The sequence below is a fragment of the Anolis sagrei genome, chromosome 5 (genome assembly GCF_037176765.1).
Source record: "Anolis sagrei isolate rAnoSag1 chromosome 5, rAnoSag1.mat, whole genome shotgun sequence".
NCBI classification, from domain to species: domain Eukaryota; kingdom Metazoa; phylum Chordata; class Lepidosauria; order Squamata; family Dactyloidae; genus Anolis; species Anolis sagrei.
Window position 1 is genome coordinate 85,212,172 of NC_090025.1, and position 23,073 is coordinate 85,235,244.

Here is a 23,073-nt window from a genome sequence, read left to right on the forward strand (position 1 = left end):
TGTGATAATTGTTTTTAACTGCTGTTTTGTACGTATGTGTATTTCTTGTAGGCATTGAATTGTGCCTTTTTGTAAGCCGCCCTGAGTCCCCCCTCGGGGGTTGATAAGGGCGGGGTAGAAGCACACGAAATAAATAAATAAATTCAGTGATTCCCAGTATCTGATCAGCCAGGTGCTGTGGACTTCAACTCCTAGAAACCTCAGCTACCTTGGCCAATGATCAGGGATTCTGGGGAATGAAGTCCAACCAGAGTTTGGGAAAGACTGGTCTAGGTGGGGAAGAGTTGTTTGCTTTGTAGCCTCGAAGCCCAAAGGAAAAAGCCGGGAAGAGGAAGGCCCCATTTACCCTGACCATAGAATGTAGATGGGGCCCAAAACAGCCGCTTGTCTATCATTAAATCCCCCAGGCCGAGGAGACTGAGGGACGTTCTTTCATCCAAGCGAGGCGCAACTGCAACAAGGCGGCCCGTTGCATGCTGGGGCTTGTAGTGCCACATTCCCGCCTCGCCTATGGCGCGCATTGAGGCGGGAACTACCACTCCCAGCAGCGCTTGCAGCAAGCACAGCATTTAGCCGATTAGGTGCTGCCTTCGCTCTTCCTCTCGCCCCCCGCCTCCCTTGTATTCTTGGCAATGCCCGCTTTGGGGACGAGGCGGGGACTCCTCTGGTGAAGGGCGGGTTACTGTGTAACTGCTGCTGTTGCTGCTACCGGGCTTTTTCTTGCCAAAGCGGACCTCAAGGCCGGCGCGAGGCTGGAGGAGAAGGTGAGCAGCGGCGGCGCGTGACCGGCGGCGCGCGCGCGAACGAGCGACTCAGCGCGTGAAGGCATCCTTGGATCTTTACTATCTTGGGCGGGGGTGAGGGGAGAGAGAGAGAGAGAGAAAGACCCTAGCCAATGGGAAACGGCGGAGGGCGAGGAAGACCCCCTCCATACACACGCTTCTGCGCGTGCGTGTGCGCGCGCGATCCCTCTTTTTTTACCTTCAGTTTTAGTCAGAGGCGCTAGTTTTCTCCTCAGGAGGAGTGGGCTCATGACAGAGCTTACCTGCTTTGCTGTATTTCTGGCCTTCCCAGGTCTTTCAAGGCGGGGAAATGAAACAAGAAGGACTCCTTTTTCCCCTCAGAATTAAAATAAAAGAGAGAGTGGTGCGCACTAGCAATGTCATAGCTCAGGCATGGGCAAATTTGGGCCCTCCAGGTGTTTTGGACTTCAACTCCCACAATTCCTAACAGCCTCAGGCCCCTTCCTTTTCCCCCTCAGCCGCTTAAGCGGGCCTGAGGCTGTTAGGAATTGTGGGAGTTGAAGTCCAAAACACCTGGAGGGCCCAAGTTTCCCCACACCTGATATAGCCAGTTAGGTAGATGTAGAATACGTAAATAATAATACTGTGCAAGAAGAGAAACATGCACTGGCAGATTATGTGAACAGCAGTCAAGAGCCAACATTGAGAGAAGTCTATAGTAGTAAACCACTTCAAGTGCAAAAGACAAAGAGGGAATACCGCAAAAACACAATCCAGAGGAGAAAACTGGCAAAAGAAGGCTCTCCGTGGACAGATTCTGGCGAAAATTGAGAGTCAAATCAACAAAAAACATGGCTGTGCTCACAAATGGAACTTTGCAAAAAGAAACGGAGGGCCTGATTCTGGCAGCCCAAGAACAAGCCATTAAAACAAATGCCATCAAAGCCAGAATTGAAAAGTTGACAGATCCCAAATGTAGACTCTGCAAGGAAGCAGATGAAACAATAGATCGCATCCTCAGCTGCTGCAAGAAGATCACGCAGACAGACTACAAGCTGAGGCATAACACCGTTGCTCAGATGATTCATTGTGACTTGTGCCACAAATACCATCTGACTGCGACAAAGAACTGATGGAATCACAAGCTGGAAAAAGTTACATGGAATGAACACGTCAAGCTCCTCTGGGACTTCTGAATTCAGACTGACAGAGTTTTTGGAGCACAATACTCCTGATCCTCACGATCATGTTAAAAAACAACGTATGGATTGTCGATGTTGCAATCCCAGGTGAAAGCAGGATTGAAGAAAAACAACTAGAAAAGCTGACACGATATGAGGATTTGAAAATCGAACTGCAAAGACTCTGGCACAACCAGTAAAGTTGGTCCCGGTGGAAAAATGGGAATATTTATGGAAAATAGGTTTTAAATTTTCGATAGCTGGGTCCATCAGAGAAAACATGTATAAAATGTTCTATAGAAGTTATTTGACTCCCAAGGTGATAAACAAGATAGATAAACCCACTAGTGGGAATCCTGGAGATGCAAAATACATAAAGGTACCTTCTACTCTTGGTGGACCTGTAGGCTGGTACAAACTTTTTGGCAAAAGGTAATCAACAAACAAAATAATTACTAAAACGGTTAAGAGAAACCCATAAATGTGCCTCTTTGGTTTGTTTGGCAAAAAAAGTAAAGAAGATACATAAATTTGTCAATATGGTTTTGTAGCTGCAAGACTAATAGTAGCAAAATCATAGAAGGGAGAAAAGGAGCTATTGATATAAAGGACTGGAGAGGAAAATTATTAGACTGTATTCAAATGTATTCAAAATCATAGAAGGGAGAAAAGGAGAAATGGAGAAGGGAGAAATGGCCAAGTTATCCAATAGCATTAGAGGAGGAAATAATGAAGATTTTATTAGAAAAATGGAGGCTTGCGTTTGAATATCTAGAAAGGAAGACAGAGGTAGACTTTAAAATAGCAACAAGAGGTAGGTTTCTATGAGATATTAGTTTCACATTGAGTGGTGTCAGAAGTCATGGGTGGTGGTTCATGGGTGGGGGTGGGAGTCTGTATATCACCTTTACCCAATAAAAAATATTTTTTTTAAAAACCACATCATCCAGATTACCTGTTTTGAACTGGATTATATGAGTCTACACTACCATATAATCCAGTTCAAAGTAGATAATCTGGATTTTATATGGCAGTGTGGGAGGGGCTTCCGTTTTTACATAGTAACAGTCCTTTATTTTAAATCCGAATATGAAATTGTAGTGCTGAGTCTGGGCTGCCCTGAGCTGAGAAAGTAGGCAAAGAGAATGCCTCCTTCCTGCAGGATTCTGGGACTTGTAGTTTAGTGAGACCTAGGACTTCTCTAGCTGAGCATTTAAAGCCCCCTCCCCTTTGTATTTTATAATATAAATCTGTTAGGAACTTTTAGCATTAGGTAATTTTATAAATTTGATGATCTTACCATTTTTACTAGTTTTGCCACTTACTATTTTACTATTCTACAATACGACAATTTTATTATCTATTAACCAAGCATTTATTATCTTTATTATAATTATCATTATTTTTATTAGTATTTTGCTTGGTTTCTTTCTCTGCTTTTTCACAATTTTACTACTTTATACATTTTACAAGGGTCACATTTTGGAACTCTTAAAGCAATAGCATCAAAGTACAGGAGAACAAAACTGTTTTGGTTCTTTTAGCTTAATTAGCTTTTAACTACTAGGATGGTTTCTATGAGGGCCCAGCTAAGCAAAACCTCTGTTCTGAACATGCTGTAGGCTGGTATTTTCTTAATCTTCCTCAACTCTGATGTGGAGGACAAGCAGTCCACCGTCCCCCCGTCCCCCCAAATGTGCCAGAGTGTCTCTTACCTTGTTTTGCCCACTGCCTACAGTTATTTATTTCTTTTCTGGATACTCACTAAGGACTGGCTGCCAATGTTTCAGGGATCAACACTGGTTTATGAACCGCGGCTTGATGTAACATTGTTCTAAGTTGTTGTAGGTTTTCCCGGGCTATATGGCCATGTTCTGGAGGCATTTTCTCCTGACGTTTCGCCTGCATCTATGGCAAGCATCCTCAGAGGTAGTGAGTTCTGTTGGAAGTAGGAAAATGGGTTTATATATTGTTCTGTTTCACAAAACCCAAGGAAGAGCCTTGGAAACACGGTGCCTTCCTGTCTGTCCCACTGTTTATTGATCACAACCGGAGTTGTTTTGAAAGGGAGCCAACAATTTATCTGTTGCCTGAATGTAATCATCCTTCTCACATAAAAGTTGTAAGTTTAATACCTGCTTTTAGTACTACGTTGTCTTGGCATGTGGCAAGAAGTCCTTGACCTAACATTAGAGATCTTTTCTTGATCCTACCCATTAACCCGATTACATTGACCACTGCCTTCTTCCTTTGGGTTTCATTTTCTGAAAATGTTTTCTTCACTTCCTCTTCTAATTGTTCCAGTTCTTGTATCACCTTTGCTTCATCATGCTTTGTCATAAGGATAAGATTTACAGCCTGTTCTGGTGTACAAATGAGGAGTGGCTGGCAAGTGTTCAGTTTTACTGACTTACTGTCTGAAGAAAAATGAAGGGTCTCCATTTGGAACCCTACACCTGAGACTCTCATCTCTGTTTTGTGGCCATAACTAAAAATGTAAGGAGAACCTGCCAACAAGAATAATAGAAACATAGAATCAAAGAGTTGGAAGAGACCTCATGGGCCATCCAGTCTAACCCCCTGCCAAGAAGCAGGAATATTGCATTCAAATCACCCCTGACAGATGGCCATCCAGCCTCTGTTTAAAAGCTTCCAAAGAAGGAGCCTCCACCACACTCCAGGGCAGAGAGTTCCACTGCTGAAAGGCTCTCACAATCAGGAAGTTCTTCCTCATGTTCAGATGGAATCTCCTTTATTGTAGTTTGAAGCCAATGGTTTTGCGTCCTAGTCTCCAAGGAAGCAGTAAACAAGCTTGCTCCCTCCTCCCTGTGGCTTCCTTTCACATATTTATACATGGCTATCATATCTCCTCTCAGCCTTCTCTTCTTCAGGCTAAACATGCCCAGCTCCTTAAGCCGCTCCTCATAGGGCTTGTTCTCCAGACCCTTGATCATTTTAGTCGCCCTCCTCTGGACACATTCCGGCTTGTCAATATCTCTCTTGAATTGTGGTGCCCAGAATTGGACACAATATTCCAGATGTGGTCTAACCAAAGCAGAATAGAGGGGTAGCATTACTTCCCTAGATCTAGACACTATGCTCCTATTGATACAGGCCAAAATCCCATTGGCTTTTTTTGCCGCCACATCACATTGTTGGCTCATGTTTAACTTGTCCACGAGGACTCCAAGATCTTTTTCACACGTACTGCTCTCGAGCCAGGCATTGTCCCCTATTCTGTATCTTTGCATTTCGTTTTTCCTGCCAAAGTGGAGTATCTTGCATTTGTCACTGAGTCTAAAATTAAGTCAAACATTTATGACTATAAGCCTTTGAAATATTTTACAAGCTATCTTCACCACCACATTCAATTTCTTTCTCAATGTTTCTTCTAGTTATCTTTCAAACTTTCTCTAGCAAATATTGATTGTGCTTTCTTCTGTGTTTGAAGATTTTTGCTGCCATTTAAATGCCGTTTTCTTAAAATCTATCTTTTAAAAGCAATGGAAAAATGAAGGAAAATATTGTGCCCTTTGGTTAGCCTAAAAAAGTATTTTCAAAATATTGAGAGTGCTCTGTGGAAATCAGCTCAGAGCATAAAAGTGAAACCTGTTAGATGTTTCTTGAATGTAATGGCAACTCTGTCAAAGGTCAGCCTGTGCACACAATAGAAAGTTTACTTTGTTAAATTGGACTGGATTGGTACATGTTTTGAGTGCAGAAAAATCTTTAGATAGTCAGTTGAGTAGCCTTGATTGTAAGGCATGAAACCAGGATGGGAAAGTTGAGCATTGGATCTACTGAGTGGGCATGATAGAACTTGCAGTCCAACATCTGGGGTGCCACAGATTACTCATCCATGTATTGAAGCATATGCTGATTCCAGGAAACGGTATTGAGCAAGGCTGATTTTAAGGGCAGTAAGAAGAGCAGTAAGAATATGAAAGTGTATATTTATACCCTATCTGTATATTTATACCCTACTAGCTGTCTCCTGCCATACATTGCTGTGGCCCAGTCTGTTGATCTGGAAAATAAAGTAATGAGAAAGTGTTGGTTTCTCATATATGTAATTTCTTTATGCTTGTGGGTAAACAGTATTTCTTGCTGTTTCTTTGTCAGTATTGATGTGGAGAGTATCTGGTTTGCCCACCCTGGAACATGCAACATATCATTGTCCTTCTTTAAGGGTCCCTTTCAAATCTATGATACTATATTTGTGTGTGCGCGAATCGTATCTATCTATGGCTGGATGGCTCTTTGTCAGAAGAACTTTGATTACGTTTTCTTGCCCTGATGAAGGGAGTTGGATTGGATGGCCTTAAGTATTTTCTTTTGGTCTGTGTGGGAAGTTTGCCCCGATTCTGTTGATCGTGGGGTTCAAATGCTCTTTAATTTTAGGTGAACTGTGAATCTCAGTGACTACAACTCCCAAATGTCAAGGTCTATTTCCCCCAAACTCCATCTGTGTTCATATTTGGGCATATTGAGTGCTTATGCTAAGTTTGGTCCAGATCCATCATTGTTTGAGTCCACAGTGCTCTCTGGATGTAGGTGAACTCCAACTCCCAAACTCAAGGTCAATGACTACTAAACCCTTCCAGTATTTTCTGTTGGTCATGGGAGTTCTGTGTGCCAAGTCTGGTTCAATTCCATCGTTGATGGAGTTCAGAATGCTCTTTGATTGTGGGTGAACTATAAATCCCAGCAACTACAACTCCCAAATGACAAAACCATAATTTTTCAAGTGATGGCCCCTCCTTGTGTTGTGAGATGTTTTGTTGCCAAATTTGGTGTGATTTCGTTTATTGGTTCTTTTGTTTTTAAGGTACTCATTATGCACAGAGCATTTTTTAATATATAGATCTGTATAAATCTGATGAATTAAATTGATTTGCCACAAAATTGGCTAGCAAGGCTAAAATTTTAGGGACAACTTATTAATGTGAGAATGCAGAAAATCCAGCAAAAGCATGCACGTATTGATGAAGAACAGTAAGACTATGGAAATGTATTCGATATGTACAAATCTGATTAAATTCACTTGCCACAAATTTGACTAGTTAGGGGTTAGACGCTCTCGTTACATCCACGATAGACTACTGCAACATGCACTATGTGGGGTTGCCTTTGAAGATGATTCGGAAGCTTCAAATAGTCCAACGAGAGGCAGCCAGGTTAATATCTGGGCAGCATACAAGGAGCACAAAACTCCCATGTTAACGGCAGCTCCACTGGCTGCCTGTTTGCTACCGGGCACAATTCAAAGTGCTGGCATTGGCCTATAAAGCCCTAAACAGCCTCGGCCCAGTTTACCTGTCCAAACACATCTCCCTTTACGAACCATTGTGAAGACTAAGATCTTCTGGGGAGGTCCTACTCTCGGTCCCGCCACCATCACAGGCACATTTGGCGGGGACAGGAGACATGGCCTCCTCAGCGATTGCCCCCCTATTATGGAATTCCCTTCCTGGCAATATTATTCAGAAGGATGGTGAAGACTTTACTGTGGGACCAAGGCTTTGGGGCAGTGCAATTAGACAACAATAAAATGGTGTCCTAAGGTGATTTTTAAGCAACTGATTTTAAAGTGGATGTAAGTGATTTTAATGTTTTTTATATATTTATGGTTTTATGTCCCGGCATTGAATGTTTGCCATATATGTGTTGTGCTCCGACCTGAGTCCCCTGCAGGGTGACAAGGGCGGAATGTAAATGTTTTAAATAAATAATCCATATTAGCTATCCTATTCATAAAACAAGTTAAATTTTCTTTAGGGAGTGCACACTCTATTCAGTTGAGCAAATAGTATAGTTTAAAATTTACTGTGACAGTGCTGTTGATAGGAGAATGATTATATAGAGGGAAGGTTAATCACATAGCTGTTTTTATGGAGAATGATTGTCACTGTGCTAACATGTCCATCAAATTTAGTACAATAAACTCATCAAGGACTCTTCCTGGCCTTCCCTCTGTGCACCAATATTTGGATAGTGACATAACTCCAAGGGAGAGAGAGGAAGGACACACCTGGATTCATTGATGTTATACTTAACCTTGAGAGGAATTCCAGAACCCCTGCACAGAACAACCACTGTTATCCTTGGTCCAAACCTCTAAGTGGTTGGATGCTTTTGTGGAAGTATTTATTGCATGATCCTGAAATTGGAGGAAAGATGCTAGCTCTTTGCTCTAGGAACTGATATACTCTGAAATGTATGCCCATTTTCTTTATCTGTTGTTTTAATCCAGAAACAAGAAATCAGTGTGGCTAGAGACATTGACCCAAATGTTTCTTCCTATCTTGTTATTGGCACGTACCTAGATAACCTCCACATGATCTCGACAGTGAACTCCCAAGTATTGACCCTGAGATGTCAGATTGATTAAAAGCTTCATTTGCTTTATGAACCTGTCAAGCCAAATGGGTTGGTCAGGTTAGTCTTCAAGCCAATGTCATCATGGAATGACCCCTGATGTTCCAGAAATGTCAGGACAAAAAATTAAAGCTGTTGCACTTCTCTCACAGGGGAGTCTGCAAGCCGTTTGTGTTGAGAACTGGTGCCATCACTTACCTAAATGAACTGTGGAAAAGCTTAGTACTTTGCTGTGCTTCTTATTGCAGTGTTTAATCAACTTGTCATGTAAGAATCATGTGATCCATAAATGGGCATTAGTGACCTTTTCAAAATGCTCCTTTCTTTAGAACAAATAGAAGCACTGTGGAAGTATACTGGGACATCCAGGGACAAAAAAATTAATCAAAATGCAACTTTATAGTCGAACATATGTTGAATGTAGATATGTGCTTAAGCACAAGGTGCAAATTCATTGGTAAAGTGCTGACTGAAATATCAGACCTAAAGTGACTCATGTGACAGAGCTAGTCCAAGACATGTTGCAGCCTGAGATAAACAACAAGATCTTGTTCCCTTCCTATTCTCATACAGAAGCTGATGAGATTGTTATTTAGTTTTGTTGTTAGTGTCAAGTCAGCTTCATCTTATGGGTACATTGTAAGTGCAAGAATGCCAGCTCACCCAGTTACCAACAACCCTGCTTGATGTGTGGCAAACTTTTTAAATTGAATCTACCTATAACGTAGTCTTTCGCTTTTCGTATTGCCTTCCATCTTACCAAGCATAATTGTTTTTCCTATTGAATCATGTATTCTCATCTATATAAATAAAAATGTAATGTTCGTTTGTGGGATTAACATAACTCAAAAACCACGAGACAAATTGACACCAAATTTGGACAGAATACGCCTAACAACCCAATGAGTGACCATCACCCCCCAAAAATTGATTTTGTCATTTGGGAGTTGTAGTTGCTGGGATTTATAGTTCACCTACAATCAAAGTGCATTTTGAACTTCACTAACGATGGAATTGAACCAAACTTAGCACACAGGACTTCCAAGATTAACAGAAAACAGTAGAAAGATTTGGTGGGCATTGACCTTGAGTTTGGGAGCTGTAGTTCGGCTACATCCCAAGAGCACTGTGGACTCAAACAATGATGGATCTGGACCAAACTTGGCACAAATATTCCATATGCCCAAATATGAACACAGATGGAGTTTGGGGGAAACAGACATTGACATTTGGGAATTGTAATTACTGGGATTTATAGTTCACCTATAATCAAAGAGCATTCTGAACCCCACAAATGACAGAATTGGGGCAAACTTCCCACACAGAACCCCCATGACCGACAGAAAATACTTAAAACCATCCAGTCCAAGACCCTTCACCAGGGCAAGAAAGTCTGCTCTACATCTCAATTTAATTTGTTTGTATATTAATGGGAATTAATTGGAGAAATTCATTTCCATGGAAGAACATAAAATCACTACAGCTATGGACATACCTGAAGTATATTCTACTTAGGTTTTTCCAGGTATATAAAGATAGTGTCATTCAATGCTAATCAAGGTGGCCAATTGTAATATTCACCCTTGCCTCAAACAGACAAGAGTTCTTTCTCCCACCCTGGACATTCCACAGATATATAAACCTCACTTGTCTAATTTCCAACAGACCTCACAACTTCTGAGGATGCCTGCCGTAGATGTGGCTGAAATATCAGGAGAGAATGCTTCTGGAACATGGCCATGCAGCCTGGAAAACTCACAGTGATTTCGGCCATGAACACATTGACTCAAAAAGATTATGATCTCATTACATTTTAAAGGAGAAGTAGGGATCATGCAGCCCACCATATATTGTTGGACTGCAACTCCTAGCATTCCTCACAATTGGCTGTGCTGGTCAGGGCTGCTTAACTTGGAGCCCAACAACATGTGTACAGACTGATGTTGTCTGGCCCTGTTTTAAAGCTTATATTTTATAATAACTCAACTTCTCTTCCTGTGAAAACAACTGTTGTTAACTTGGGCCCAAATCCCAGAATAATTGGCGTAGGTCTTTCAGGCTACATAATGAAGAGCCTGTGTTACAAGAGGGGTGGAATTGCTAGAGCATTCATTGAAAGGCCAACAATCAAAGCAGGTAACTTCTTCAGTGACCTGAAGGGTGAAGATTGTAGCTTTCAGGCAAGCACCTGGAAGTTTCCTGTAAGATTTATTTTTCACCCACTTTCTTTGGTTTGGAAGTACAGTGTACTTCCAATGTATTAATACTCTGACCGTTTGCCTTATTTTGCATGGCCAGACACACTGGTTGTGGCACTATGGATTGACAGAGGTTTGTTGGGAATTGGAACAGAAGAATTGGAAAGACAAACACTTGGGCATGACATGGCTATGGCTGTTCTGGTAGTCCTCTGCGCTTTCTCGTTGTCTGAAATAGGATTGGAAGATTGCTTGAATTGGATTGGGAAGGGCTTTTCTAACACGAAAACGCTGTTGTAAGTCATTGGCATGCTTATATTGAATATGCTTCCAATATCGATGATTCCAGTTCCAGTGCTGCTGAGGTGCTAAAATAGCAAACTCCTTTTACAAAATTATTTAATAAATGTTATAGTATGAAATGGCACATCCTAAATGCTGCCACCAGGCAATTTCCTAAGGTGCGGTTTTTGAGTTAGATCTAATTAGACCCAATAACCTAGGATAAATGTCAGGGCATAACAAAATAAACTTTATAGGAATTTTATGTGATTTAAAAAAATATGAATGATTTGAGAATCTAGGGTTTATGTTGTACTAGCTGTACCCACCACGCGTTGCTGTGGCCAACTTACCCTCCCTCTTTCTCTCCTCCTTTCTTTCTTTCCTTCCTTCCCTTTTTTTTTCATTCTCTCCTTCCTTCCTTCTCTTCCCTTACTCCCTCCCCTTTTCTTTCCCTTCTTCCTTCTCTACCCATTATTGGACTGCAACTCCCAGCAGTCCCTCCTGATCAGTCTATCTACCTACCTACCTATCTATCTCTATCTAATCTATTTATCTTATCTATCTGGAGGATTGCTGGGAGTTGCAATCTAGGAACAGGAAATTGGAAATATGTAGGTATTGGGATGCCTTCAAAGAAAACCCAGGAGAAGAAAGCTTGCAGCTTAGAAGCAGTGCATTTGGATCATCCCCTGATCTAGGGGATGCTGGGAGCTGTAGTCCAGAAAAGATATGCTATTGTGTTTTGTTTGCCGGGGGGGGGGGGAGTAATTTCTACACATGCGCTGTAGCGTCATTTTGCTTTTTTGGCTTTTTAAGTCTCTCCTGTTGTGTTTTCCAGTGTTTTTATGAGTGATGGTCACTCATTGGTCTGATAGGTGTCTTGTGTCCAAATTTTGTATCAATTCATCCAGTTGTTTTTGAGTTCTGTTAATCCCACAAACGAACATTACATTTTTATTTATATAGATTTACTCTTTACTCTATGTTGTTGAGCACTTCCTACCTCTCGGAGCATTCTAAAGCCAGGTTTTGTTTGCACTTAAAGATAGATATGTAGAACCTTACCATATTTTTGTGCTATATTCAGTAGTTACTAACATTTCTTGTTGGCATGTGGCTTCAAGTTGTTTTCAATTCATACTGAGCCTAAGGTGAATCTATCATGGGGTTTTCTTGGCAAAATTTGTTTTGTGGGGGCAGGAGGGCGGGTTTTGCCTTCCTTTGAGGCTTGCCCAAGATTACCCAGTGGGTTTCCACGACTGAGCAGGGATTCAAACCATGGTCTCTAGAGTTATAGTCCAATGCTCAAACCACTGTCTCTCTGTTACTAACATAAAAACAAAATGTATGGAGCTATTTTTACGTGGTGGCAGAAGATCTGGTGCATACATCAGATCCCAAGAGAAGCCCTGGTGCCCCATATTGCCATCTCCCAAATTGCTGGCTGCCATCCTTCACATTTATATTTGTTTCTTGTTTAAGTGGAAGAATGTCACTTTCTCCGTCCTCTAATTGGCGCCTCATTCCAAAATAAAGATTTTCTTCAACTATTAAGGGACCATCACCTAACCAGAGATGTTGTTAATAGAATACCAGTCAGTTATTCAGGACTGTTAGTCAAAAAAGGGAATATTTAGCTAGCAGCCTTTAGGCTCTTTTACTTTTGAGTTTCAGATACACAGTAGTGATTTGTAGCTGTGTATTGCCAAGAAAAAATATTCTTTAATATACAGTCTATTCTAATAGTTTTAGGTAATAATGGCAGTATAGTGAGTCCTTTTGAAGCCTGAGTTTTATCACTCAGGTTTAAGAGCAAGCAGTACTTAAGTCTCTTGTGTTCAGGCTCTTATATAAATCCAGTAGCTCTTATCTAACTGATAAGGAATATTTGCTATAGCTCTTTTGCTAGCTGTGGCGTCTTTCCTACTATGCACAAAGATTGTCCAAGAGAAGTTTTTCATTGCTTATATTTTCCATTATGGGAATTACAGATGGGTGGAAATCCTTCCTTACCAAATCATGCATGTGACTCAAAATAAACTTTATAGGAATGAAAAACTTAACTGTGATCTATTTAAATAAAAATGTAATGTTTGTTTGTGGGATTAACATAACTCAAAAACCACTGGAGGAATCCCGCCAAATTTGGTCACAAGACACCTACTAACCCAAGGAATGACCATCACTTTAAAAAAAAGTCATTTGGGAGTTGTAGTTGCTGGGATTTATAATTTCCTTCAATCAAAGATCATTCTGAACTCCACCAATGATGGAATTGGCACACAGGACTCCCATGACCAACAGAAAACACTAGAAGGATTTGGTGGGCATTACCTTGAGTTTGGGAGTTGTAGTTCACCTACATCCAGACAGCACTGTGGACTCAAACAATGATGGATCTGGACCAAACTGGGCACGAATACTCCATATGCCCAAATGTGAACACTGGTGGAGTTTGGGGGAAATAGACTTGACATTTGGGAGTTGTAGTTACTGGGATTTATAGTTCCCCTACAATCAAAGGGCATCCTGAACCCCACGACTGACAGAATTGGGGCAAACTTCCCACACAGAACCCCATGACCAAGAAAATACTTAAGGCCATCCAATCCAACTCCCTTCACCAGGGCAAGAAAACGTAATCAAAGCCCTCCTGACAAAGAGCTATCCAGCCATAGATATAGATATATATATATGATTCACACACAGAGAGATATAGTATCATGGATTTGAAAGGGATATAGTATCATAGATTTGAAAGGGAGCCATAAAGAAGTACAATTATATGTTGCATGTTCCAGAGTAGGCAAGCCAGACAATCTCCACATCAACACTGACAAAGAAACAACAAAAAATCCTTTTAACCAACATCTTATAACTTGCAGAGAAAACAATCTAAATATAGAAGTGCACATACACAGCATTGTGAATTGCTATATTGCACCTGATTGATTTGTGCCAAAAGTCTAAAAAGCAAGGGAATGTGACTCATTCTATAATATAATAATAATAACTTTATTTTTATACCCCACCAACCATGTCCCCTAGGGGACTTGGGGCGGCTTACAAGGGACACTCCCAAGATTACAAATAAAACACACATGTAAAACACTTTAACCAATTAAAACATCAGATAAAAACAAATAACACAATTGAAAGCAATATAAAAGCAATACGGCTAAAAGAAACATAGCTGAGGTATAGATTCAGTGAGTGCAATACATTTTTACAGGAGCGCAGGAAAGTGCAACAATACAGTAAACTGGGAAGGAAATACTATCATAACACATGTTGAGGTAGACGTATGCCAGTGTAAAGTGCAGGCCGGTGTAAAGTATGGAACTTCAAGTAGGGACAAGAAAGTTACTTGTAAACTGGCTGGGATTTCTGGGAGTTGTAGACCATAAACATCTGGGGACCCCAGGTTGAGAACCATTAGTATCACTTGGCTTGGGGTGGGAAGCATCTCAGCAGAATCAGAAGAAAACTGTTTTTCCTTATAAAACAGTTGACTTTAACTGCATGATACAGAAGTGCTGCCAGAAGTTAGGCCATTGTATGATGGTGCCTTTGCCCTCTCTCCGTCAACTTCTGTCTCTTTTACAGAATAATTAGTCTCATTATGGCCTCTTGAGCTGAGGAGGGGCAATTCATTTGAATAGGGTGCAAGGAGTTTCTTCTACTTGACTTTCTCCTTTTTCTGGTTTCTCTTTCACAGCACCAGTGGTTTGTTGTAGTTACTGTGGAGAAAGGAACTGTCCCATCGAATTGGGAACCTTGAGCACAGTACTTCCATTTCCTTGTTCTATTCATAATTGTTTTTGTCTTGCATGGCGGGTAGTTGGGGTAGGGATAGAGGACATGTAATGATGTTGTTACCAATTGCTTTGAAATATGTTGTCTTCTCTCAAAGTGATATATTCTTAAATTATCTTATTTTTGTGTGTCTATTTTGATAGCAGCTTCCAGGAGCAGCTCTTCTGTCTCTTTTCACTGAAATGTACTATGGAACATGCTGGAGAAGATGAAATATGCCATGCTTCAGATCATAGGTATTGTGTGGAGAGGCGAGTGTATAACCAAGGAACCCTACAGGAGCAGCTACACAAAAAGGAAAAGACACCTCTGTCTCCCACTCAGAAGATAGCACATGCTTGTCGGTAGGACATTTTAGCTATTGTGATAGACCTCATTAAATAATCTAAATTTCTTGTGTTCTACATTTTCCTTTTCTTTCACAAAAAGAACTATAATCCAGAACTGTGATTTTACTAGTTGAAACTAGTCTAGGGTAGGAAGATGTGGAGGTGATTTTTCTTTTTCCACCATGGAAAATTACATCCCCACTCTTCAGGTCTGTCAGGAAATTGAGATATAGCGAGAATAAATCAGCCGGCTTTACCTCCTCTTTTTCGACCTTCAAAGTAACTCTGTCCTTAAAGGTTTAAAGGTTTTGTAAATCACTTCAAACAGACTCCAAAAGTCTGCTCCCAAAAAGAGCAGTTATTTTTTGCTTTAATTACAAAGTATATATAGCACAACCTTAAAAGCATGTCCGATCTCAGTCACATCATGGCGGAAAAAAAGATACACGATTCTCTTTTCTTCCATTTGATACTGGAAACTGTATAGCTTGCATTCCTTCAATGTTACTCCCTTCTATTGCATTAACCCATGAACTACTGTAACTTCTCTTCACATGCAGTTTGAACTACATGTTGTTCTTACTCAAACATCAAAAACACTGATAAGATCTTCAAATGTTTCAGATCTTGTCTTTCAAAGCAAACAAATGAAGAAGTCTTGCAACACTTCTTAATCAGAACACTTCTCAAACCAATTCATGGGTAGTAGAGTCAACAAGCTGGGAAGAAAGACCAGAGAGATAAGAGAGAGATCAGAGTTACTCTGTCTTCTGTGTCACACCAATTGCTTAACATGCTGGACTAATCTCTAAGGTCAGGACCATCACTTTCCCAGCCACACCTATTTCTTCCAGTGACCTATAGTGCAGGATAGCCATGAAGCAATACCACAAGCACAACAAACGTCAGGCAATTTCCATTCATTTGTTGAACCACAAAGATAATTTTCCACAGAACTTACAGTTTTTAAGAAACTGAACAAACCTCTCTGTGCTCCTAATCTGTTATATGCAAAAATGCTAAACAAGATAAATGAAATAAGGTCTTCCATATTAAGGCTTTTTAAAAACAAAATTCAACAGAAGTTAGGAATGCCAGCTTCCATACTACTTTTGCCTCCAAATAAAAGCAAATATCAGTATAGTGGGCATGCCATACTAATTTTCCATTTATTTATTTATTTACAGTCTTCTTTGTATAATCTATCAATATTAGGAATGACCATAGCTACAGTTTTATGTACCTGAAAGTAATTCCTATTATAACACGGTGGAACTTGTGTTTCCATAAACATGCATGGGATTGCACTATATGGTTGTAATCCTATGTAAACATCACTGGGAGTGAATTTCACTGATATGAATAAGATGTATTTCTGAATAAGCGTGTTTAACATTGAGTTGTTAATGCCACGTTTAATTTATAGTAGTTTTTCTCAACCTGTTGCCCTCCGGTTTTTTGTGAACCATAGTTATTCTTATCATCAATCTGATTGTGGTAGAAGATGCAAAACACCACATCTAGAGAGTTCCATGATGAAGAAGAATGAGCTGATAGATCTGGTATTCTTTTCTATGATAAGAGTATCATTTGCCTTGCACCACAGAAACACATCTTGAGCGTATTTCACCTGATTTTGCATTTCCCCCCTCTTTTCAGATGTTCTTCCAAGAAAGCAAGATCTGTTCTCTTTAGTTTTTTCCCAATTTTAACATGGCTCCCCCGCTATCGAGTGAGGGAGTATTTAATGGGAGACATTATCTCAGGGATAAGTACTGGAGTCATGCAGCTTCCTCAAGGTTAGTGGAATTTTTAAAATATCTTTAGAACAACCATGAGAGACAGTTTTGTACCAGTGAGCTCATGCTCAAATGCAGAAAGTATAATGCCACATATCCTTTTGATAGTCAATCTTCTTTAACTTAGAGTAGTACATTATTTGCATGGGATGCTCCATTTGTTTTCCTGTGAAAAATCCTGTTTGAAAGGTGGAAAGATTTATACAATCTGAAGAGAAACTAGCTAACCATTACAAGAGTGTTAGGATAGGGATTTGTGTCTATTGTGTCTTTGTATACTCATCTTTTGTCTTCTACTGTTGATATGGTCAGAGGACTAATCAATAAGCAAATCTATCTATGCTGTTTGAAAGTGCTACTGTATGAAAATTATGTCAAGCCTTTCCACTTCAGGAAGACTATTTTTGCTCTCAGCCAAGGATTTAATATATACAATTATCTCAAAACAGATGTGAAAATTCTAGAAGTATGTGAAGACGTGCATCAAACAGCTAATATCTCAATAATAATAATAATAATCTTTATTTATATCCCACCACCATCTCCCCGATGGGGATTCGGGGCGGCTTACATGAGGCCAAGCCCAAACAACAAATTACAGCAAAATAAAACCGAAAATGAAAACAATAAACAACATCATAATTACATAAAACATATGAATGCATAACGATATAAAATTACAGTAAACACAATCACAGTGACAATGGGCAGGCTACATGTAATGATAAAAAGAAAAGCTAATTAAAACTGATTAAAAACTCCTGTGAGATAAAGGAGAAGCAGGTTATTTGCGGAGGGGGAGCTCATTCAAACGGGGGTTGTTAAAAGTAAACTTGAAATCCAATATGCTTGCTAGGGAAGTAAACATGACCATATACAACTTAGGTTCAAACCTCAAACCTCAATTCAGATACAAAAAAATGTGTTTGGCAGATATATGCTATGTAAAGTCTCGGGGTGGGAAGGGAAGAATTCAGACATAAGAAAAAATACCTGCTTCAGGAATTGTTTCAAAACAGGTAAATTTCAGATTAAGGTTCAGTTTCACTGATAATGTAAACCTGTGCCTACTATCTTTACTATAAAATGACTGGGTCCACTGGGTCCACAGAAAAACTAAAAATTAAGTCCATGGTTAAGGATGTGTTGCAAGAACAGCCAGTGAATTGTGACTTCCCAGTTTAGGAACAATTTTATGAACTGTATGAAGTAAGTTTATGAACGATTTTCATTTTAGATAATTTGTTTGGAGTCTGAATTCTTCCGTTTAATGTTTTGTTTCTCTTTTCCCCTCTCCCTCCCCGCATTTTCTTCCCAGGTTTAGCATATGCATTGCTGGCAGCTGTTCCCCCAGTTTATGGGCTATATTCTTCATTTTATCCAGTCTTTCTGTACACTTTTTTTGGAACGTCTAGACATATATCAATAGGTATTCCTTTTAAAGTATCAGTATTATTTTATTTAAGATGAATGCTTTGTATTTTGTCTTCAAAGTATAATTGGGTGAGAATCAGGAGTATTATCCAACTTTCATCGTTTTACAGGAAGCCTTTTCTGAATTTTGCAATAAAATTGTGCATATACGCACACACATACACATATATATATATCGTCTGAGGTACATCTATAGCATATACACGAACACTTCCAAAAGCATACCTACAAAAATTGTAATCTGTGGATTTTTGAATGTAAATCTCATTTTGTTTGACTATACCATAATACCATAACTATTAATTTCTCCATCTGTACAATGAGTTCGGTTTTAATCAATCCAGGAAAGTTTTTGTGATTAGAACAATGAAGTATAAACTAGCAAGTCTGAAGTTAAACTCTTGCTTTGAGCCACCAATTAATCCCAGAAAATTCCAAACACAAAATGACAGTGTCAGTGATGGACTTAGACAAGCCAGTATGAAAACCAAGTTTTGCTCTACCTTATGTAGTTATTTTGTGGATTTTCATGTTGCATTTTGAACACACTGATACTATATAAGTCATCAACATTATCTTTAATACCTTGAAGATCTATAATTTCATTGGTTTAAGTAAATGTACTGATACGGATTGCAACTATTTCACTCAGTGAACATATTCATACTTTACTGTGGTGAATTAGAAAACTTGATAGACAGCCTTACTATGATGATATTCTTTGTACTTAGCCAGAGTGGTCCTCAGATGCTTGACATGCAGTCTGTCAATGAAGCCATATGCAGGGCCTTTCCCACTTGGAAGAACCTGTCAGAGCTCATGTTCCTGTGACATTGCCTTCGGGAGCTCAGGGTCAGGCCCACACCATGAAGGAGCGTTATTAGTATTGGTACCTTTGGCCTTATTTAAAGTAATCCATTACTGAAATTCAAAGCTTCTCATTGATATCAGAGAAAATATTAGACCAGGTCCTAGGTAGTGCCTTCAGTGCATGTTTTGGAATTATAATCTATTGTAGGAAATAATTTGGTAAACAGAATAGTCCTAACTCTGACCACTGTCTGTCATAGGTATTTTACAAAACTCAGACACTTTCGGATTCATAGATAAAGTGGCTTTTCTGAGGGAACCTGTTGTCATCTCCATCTTGTTGGACTACAGTTGCTGTTATCCTTGATCATGATAATAATAGTAATCATCATCATCATCATCTTTATTTAATACCCCTGTAAAATACATACAACATATGAATACAAAAACGATAAAGTAAAATCATACACAGTAAAATAAAATAACATAACAATGAGCATGTGCAAGATAAAACTAAGATACTAAAACTACTAAAATCAGGATGAGATAGGGATGGAGCAGATTGTTTGTGGGGGAGAAACTCGTAAGGAACGGGGTCATATAGACCTTCATACAGGTGGGGAAATATACTCTGGGGACAAAAACCATTGAGGGGGAGCAACTGTGTATGATAATACGGCTACTCTCCAAAAACGCATCGGAAAAGTCAGGTTTTGAGATCCCTCTTGAAAGTCTCTAAGGTGGGGGCCTTCCGATCTCACCAGGCAATGAGTTCCAGAGTCAGGGAGACATAGAGGAGAAGGCTGTCTCCCTTGTGCTTACAAGATGAGCCTATGATAATGTCAAGGGCAAAAGGGGAGCCTCCCCCGAGGATCTAAGAGCACAGGCTGGTTCATGGAGAGAGATCTGGTCACAAAAGTAGGCGGGTCCCAAACCGTTTAGGGCTTTGTAGGTGATAACCTGCACCTTGAATTGGGACCGGAAGACCAACGGCAGCCAGTGAAACTCCTTAAACAGGGGAGTTGACCTTTCCCTGTAATTCGCCCCAGTTATTAATCTGGCTGCTGCACATTGAACGAGTTGTAATTTCCAGGCCATCTTCAAGGGTAGCCCCACGGAGAGTGAATTGCAGTGATCCAGTCTAAAGGTAACTAAGGCATGGACCACCATGGTCAAGTCATGGACTTACTTGCTAAGGTGAATGGAGCCTGGAAAGCCCTAGGTTCTCCATTCCTGCTATAGATTCAGATTCCTTCCATTCAGCAGAAATGTCTCAAGATTGGGCCCCCTTTGACATAATCCTGAGCTAGGATGAATTTGTGATGAGAAAGGGATGAACCCTGTAGAAATTAGATTTGTCCTCATCCCACCTCCAATCAATATGTGCAACTAGGGCTTTGGAAGTGTGTTTCTACTGTTTTCATTTTGCACGCGAGCTTCCCCTCATCCCACTGCACTGAGAATTCATCTTTTCTCATGTAAGATCTGGAAGAGTTGTAGTCTTCTCTATAATTCCTTGAAATGAATTATCTTGTAGGAACATTTGCTGTAATCAGCCTAATGATTGGTGGAGTTGCAGTAAGAGAAGCACCAGATGAAATGTTTGACATCATGAACACAAACTCTACCAACAGCTCATATCCTGATAACCTTGAAGCTAGAGATAACATGAGGGTGAAAGTTGCTGTTGCAGTAACCTTGCTTTCAGGGATCATACAGGTAACACATTTACTGTATTTCTTCAGTTCTAAGATGTACCTTTTCCCTATATAAACATCTCTTAAAATGTGTCTTAGAATTACAAGTGTATTATATGTATTTTTGTTGTATTCTATGTATTGTGTGCGTATAAGAATGTGTATTATATGTGGTAGTACTTAAACTAGGGTGTGTCTTATACCAAAATTAGAGTGTGTCTTACATCAATAGTGTCTTACAATAGGAGAAATATAGATATATTTTAATCGAGAAAAAAACAATACTGCTGAATTAAAGTGGATTCAAAGACAAATCTTAGAACATGACTTCCTTCTGTTAGTTGTGTTTAGGACTTCTTCGGTTTGGATTTGTAGCCATTTATCTTACGGAGCCCCTGGTACGAGGATTCACCACTGCAGCTGCTGTTCATGTCTTTACTTCACAGCTGAAGTACCTACTTGGAGTTAAGACTAAAAGGTTCAGTGGACCCCTCTCCTTTCTTTATGTAAGTAATTATACAATGAACTTACACCAGGTAGGACTGTTCCTGCTTTTTATAGAGTATCTTAGCTTAGCAAATGTGTAGTCCAAGCCCCTGCCAAGAAGCAGGAATATTGCATTCAAATCACCCCTGACAGATGGCCATCCAGCCTCTGTTTAAAAGCTTCCAAAGAAGGAGCATCCACCACACTCCGGGGTAGAGAGTTCCACTGCTGAACGGCTCTCACAGTCAGGAAGTTCTTCCTCATGTTCAGATGAAATCTCCTCTCTTGTAGTTTGAAGCCATTGTTCCGCGTCCTAGTCTCCAGGGAAGCAGAAAACAAGTTTGCTCCCTCCTCCCTGTGGCTTCCTCTCACATATTTATACATGGCTATCATATCTCCTCCCAGCCTTTTCTTCTTCAGGCTAAACATGCCCAGCTCCTTAAGCCGCTCCTCATAGCGCTTGTTCTCCAGACCCTTGATCATTTTAGTCGCCCTCCTCTGGACACATTCCAACTTGGCAATATCTCTCTTGAATTGTGGAGCCCAGAGCTGGACAATATTCCAGGTGTTTTTATTTTTAATACAAGGTTTTTGTTTGTATTGTTTGTAGTTTTAGTAGGTTAAATGTAGATGTGTAGTTTTAAAATCATAGAACCTTTTAAAAGCTTGTTTGTATGCTCTGTTTTTGAGTAGCTATATATATTTTTTTCTTTTATTTTTTCTGAATAAATAATAATAATAAAAATAAAAAATACAAGTGTATAAATTCACAGTCTATATCCTCAGAAATTTCAAAGGTTTTTTTTTCATATTTGATCAATCAAGTAAAATTGTAGGAATTATAGCTTTGCAAGGTTCTTCAGTAACTCCAATCAGGGATCGGTTTCTTGCAGACCCTTCCAGGCAAATGAATTGTGATGATAAAACCACTTTATGCTTATAGTGTAGACCAGTGTCTGATGCCTGGCAGAAGTTTTGGAGTTGTCATCCCCAGCCAGCATGGCTATTAGCCAGGCTGGGAGAAGCTTTGTAGACCTATTTTGAAAGCAAAACAACTTTTTCAGCGCTCTGAAATTATTTTGTCCATTGTAAAATGTCAGTCTTCTGCTTCCACTATGTTAGTGAGGGCTACTGCCACAGATGGCTTCAAAAATATGAGTAGCCAGATTCGCTGAGAATAGATCGGTTTCTGGCGATTAGATATGACAGCTATATGGATTCTCAGTGTTCAGAGGCAATATACTTCAGAGTACCAGATGGTCTTTTAATATTGCTTTCTGCTTTCTGAACTCATTTGAAAAGAAAATGATTAATCCTCAATAAAATAAAAATAAAGCTACTTTCAAGGACACCTGGTTGTTCACAGCTGGTGCATAGTAATCTTTAGTCTGATCCAACAAGGGAATTCTAATTCTTTTGGCTATCACCTCAGACTGAATTTCTCAGATGTTATATGTGGGCGATTACTGAGCTAGCAGTGCTTGTTCTCGTCCCTAGAATATATTATGGGAAGCTGTCCTGTTTTCTCAAGGCCAATATACTTATTAGCAATTTGTTTTTGATTTTTATAGTTATATTTGACATTTTGTTATGGCTTACAACCAAGAAAACAAATAGGAAAAGCTATTTTTAAGGAAAGAAGTAGTAGCCTTCTTGCTACCTGTTATCCAACAAATTCCCTGCTGCATAATTAAAACTATGTTCACTGAAGATCTGTTTGTAGCTTTATGTCTCCAGGTCTGTTTATGTACCTTTAAACAGATTTGACTTCCTGAAATGGTGTTTCAGAAGGCTTGAAATCATTATGAAGAGCAGGGTAATTACAGTGTTTTAGGTGCTGGCAATGTTGTCTCGGTTCAATTACTTGATGTGTCACTAACATTTTTAAATAGAGCTCAGCAGCAGGTAGGTCATTAG

At 39.7% G+C, this 23,073-nt stretch overlaps 1 protein-coding gene across 4 annotated transcripts in view; it reads left to right on the forward strand.

The window, feature by feature from the left end:
• The first annotated feature begins 561 nt into the window (after positions 1–561).
• The window catches only part of SLC26A5 (solute carrier family 26 member 5), a 43,223-nt gene continuing 20,711 nt past the window's right edge, over positions 562–23,073 (forward strand). The window contains exons 1-6 of one of the 4 annotated variants that reach the window (XM_060778333.2): positions 562–764; positions 14,745–14,945; positions 16,590–16,729; positions 18,048–18,158; positions 20,511–20,692; positions 21,012–21,176. In XM_060778333.2, coding sequence (XP_060634316.2) covers positions 14,791–14,945; positions 16,590–16,729; positions 18,048–18,158; positions 20,511–20,692; positions 21,012–21,176 — 753 coding nt within the window. In that variant the 5' untranslated portion in view covers positions 562–764; positions 14,745–14,790. Of the gene's footprint in view, positions 765–4,025; positions 4,047–5,659; positions 5,817–14,744; positions 14,946–16,589; positions 16,730–18,047; positions 18,159–20,510; positions 20,693–21,011; positions 21,177–23,073 lie in introns of those variants that run through there. The other 3 variants (XM_060778334.2, XM_060778336.2, XM_060778335.2) reach the window with 3 other exon arrangements.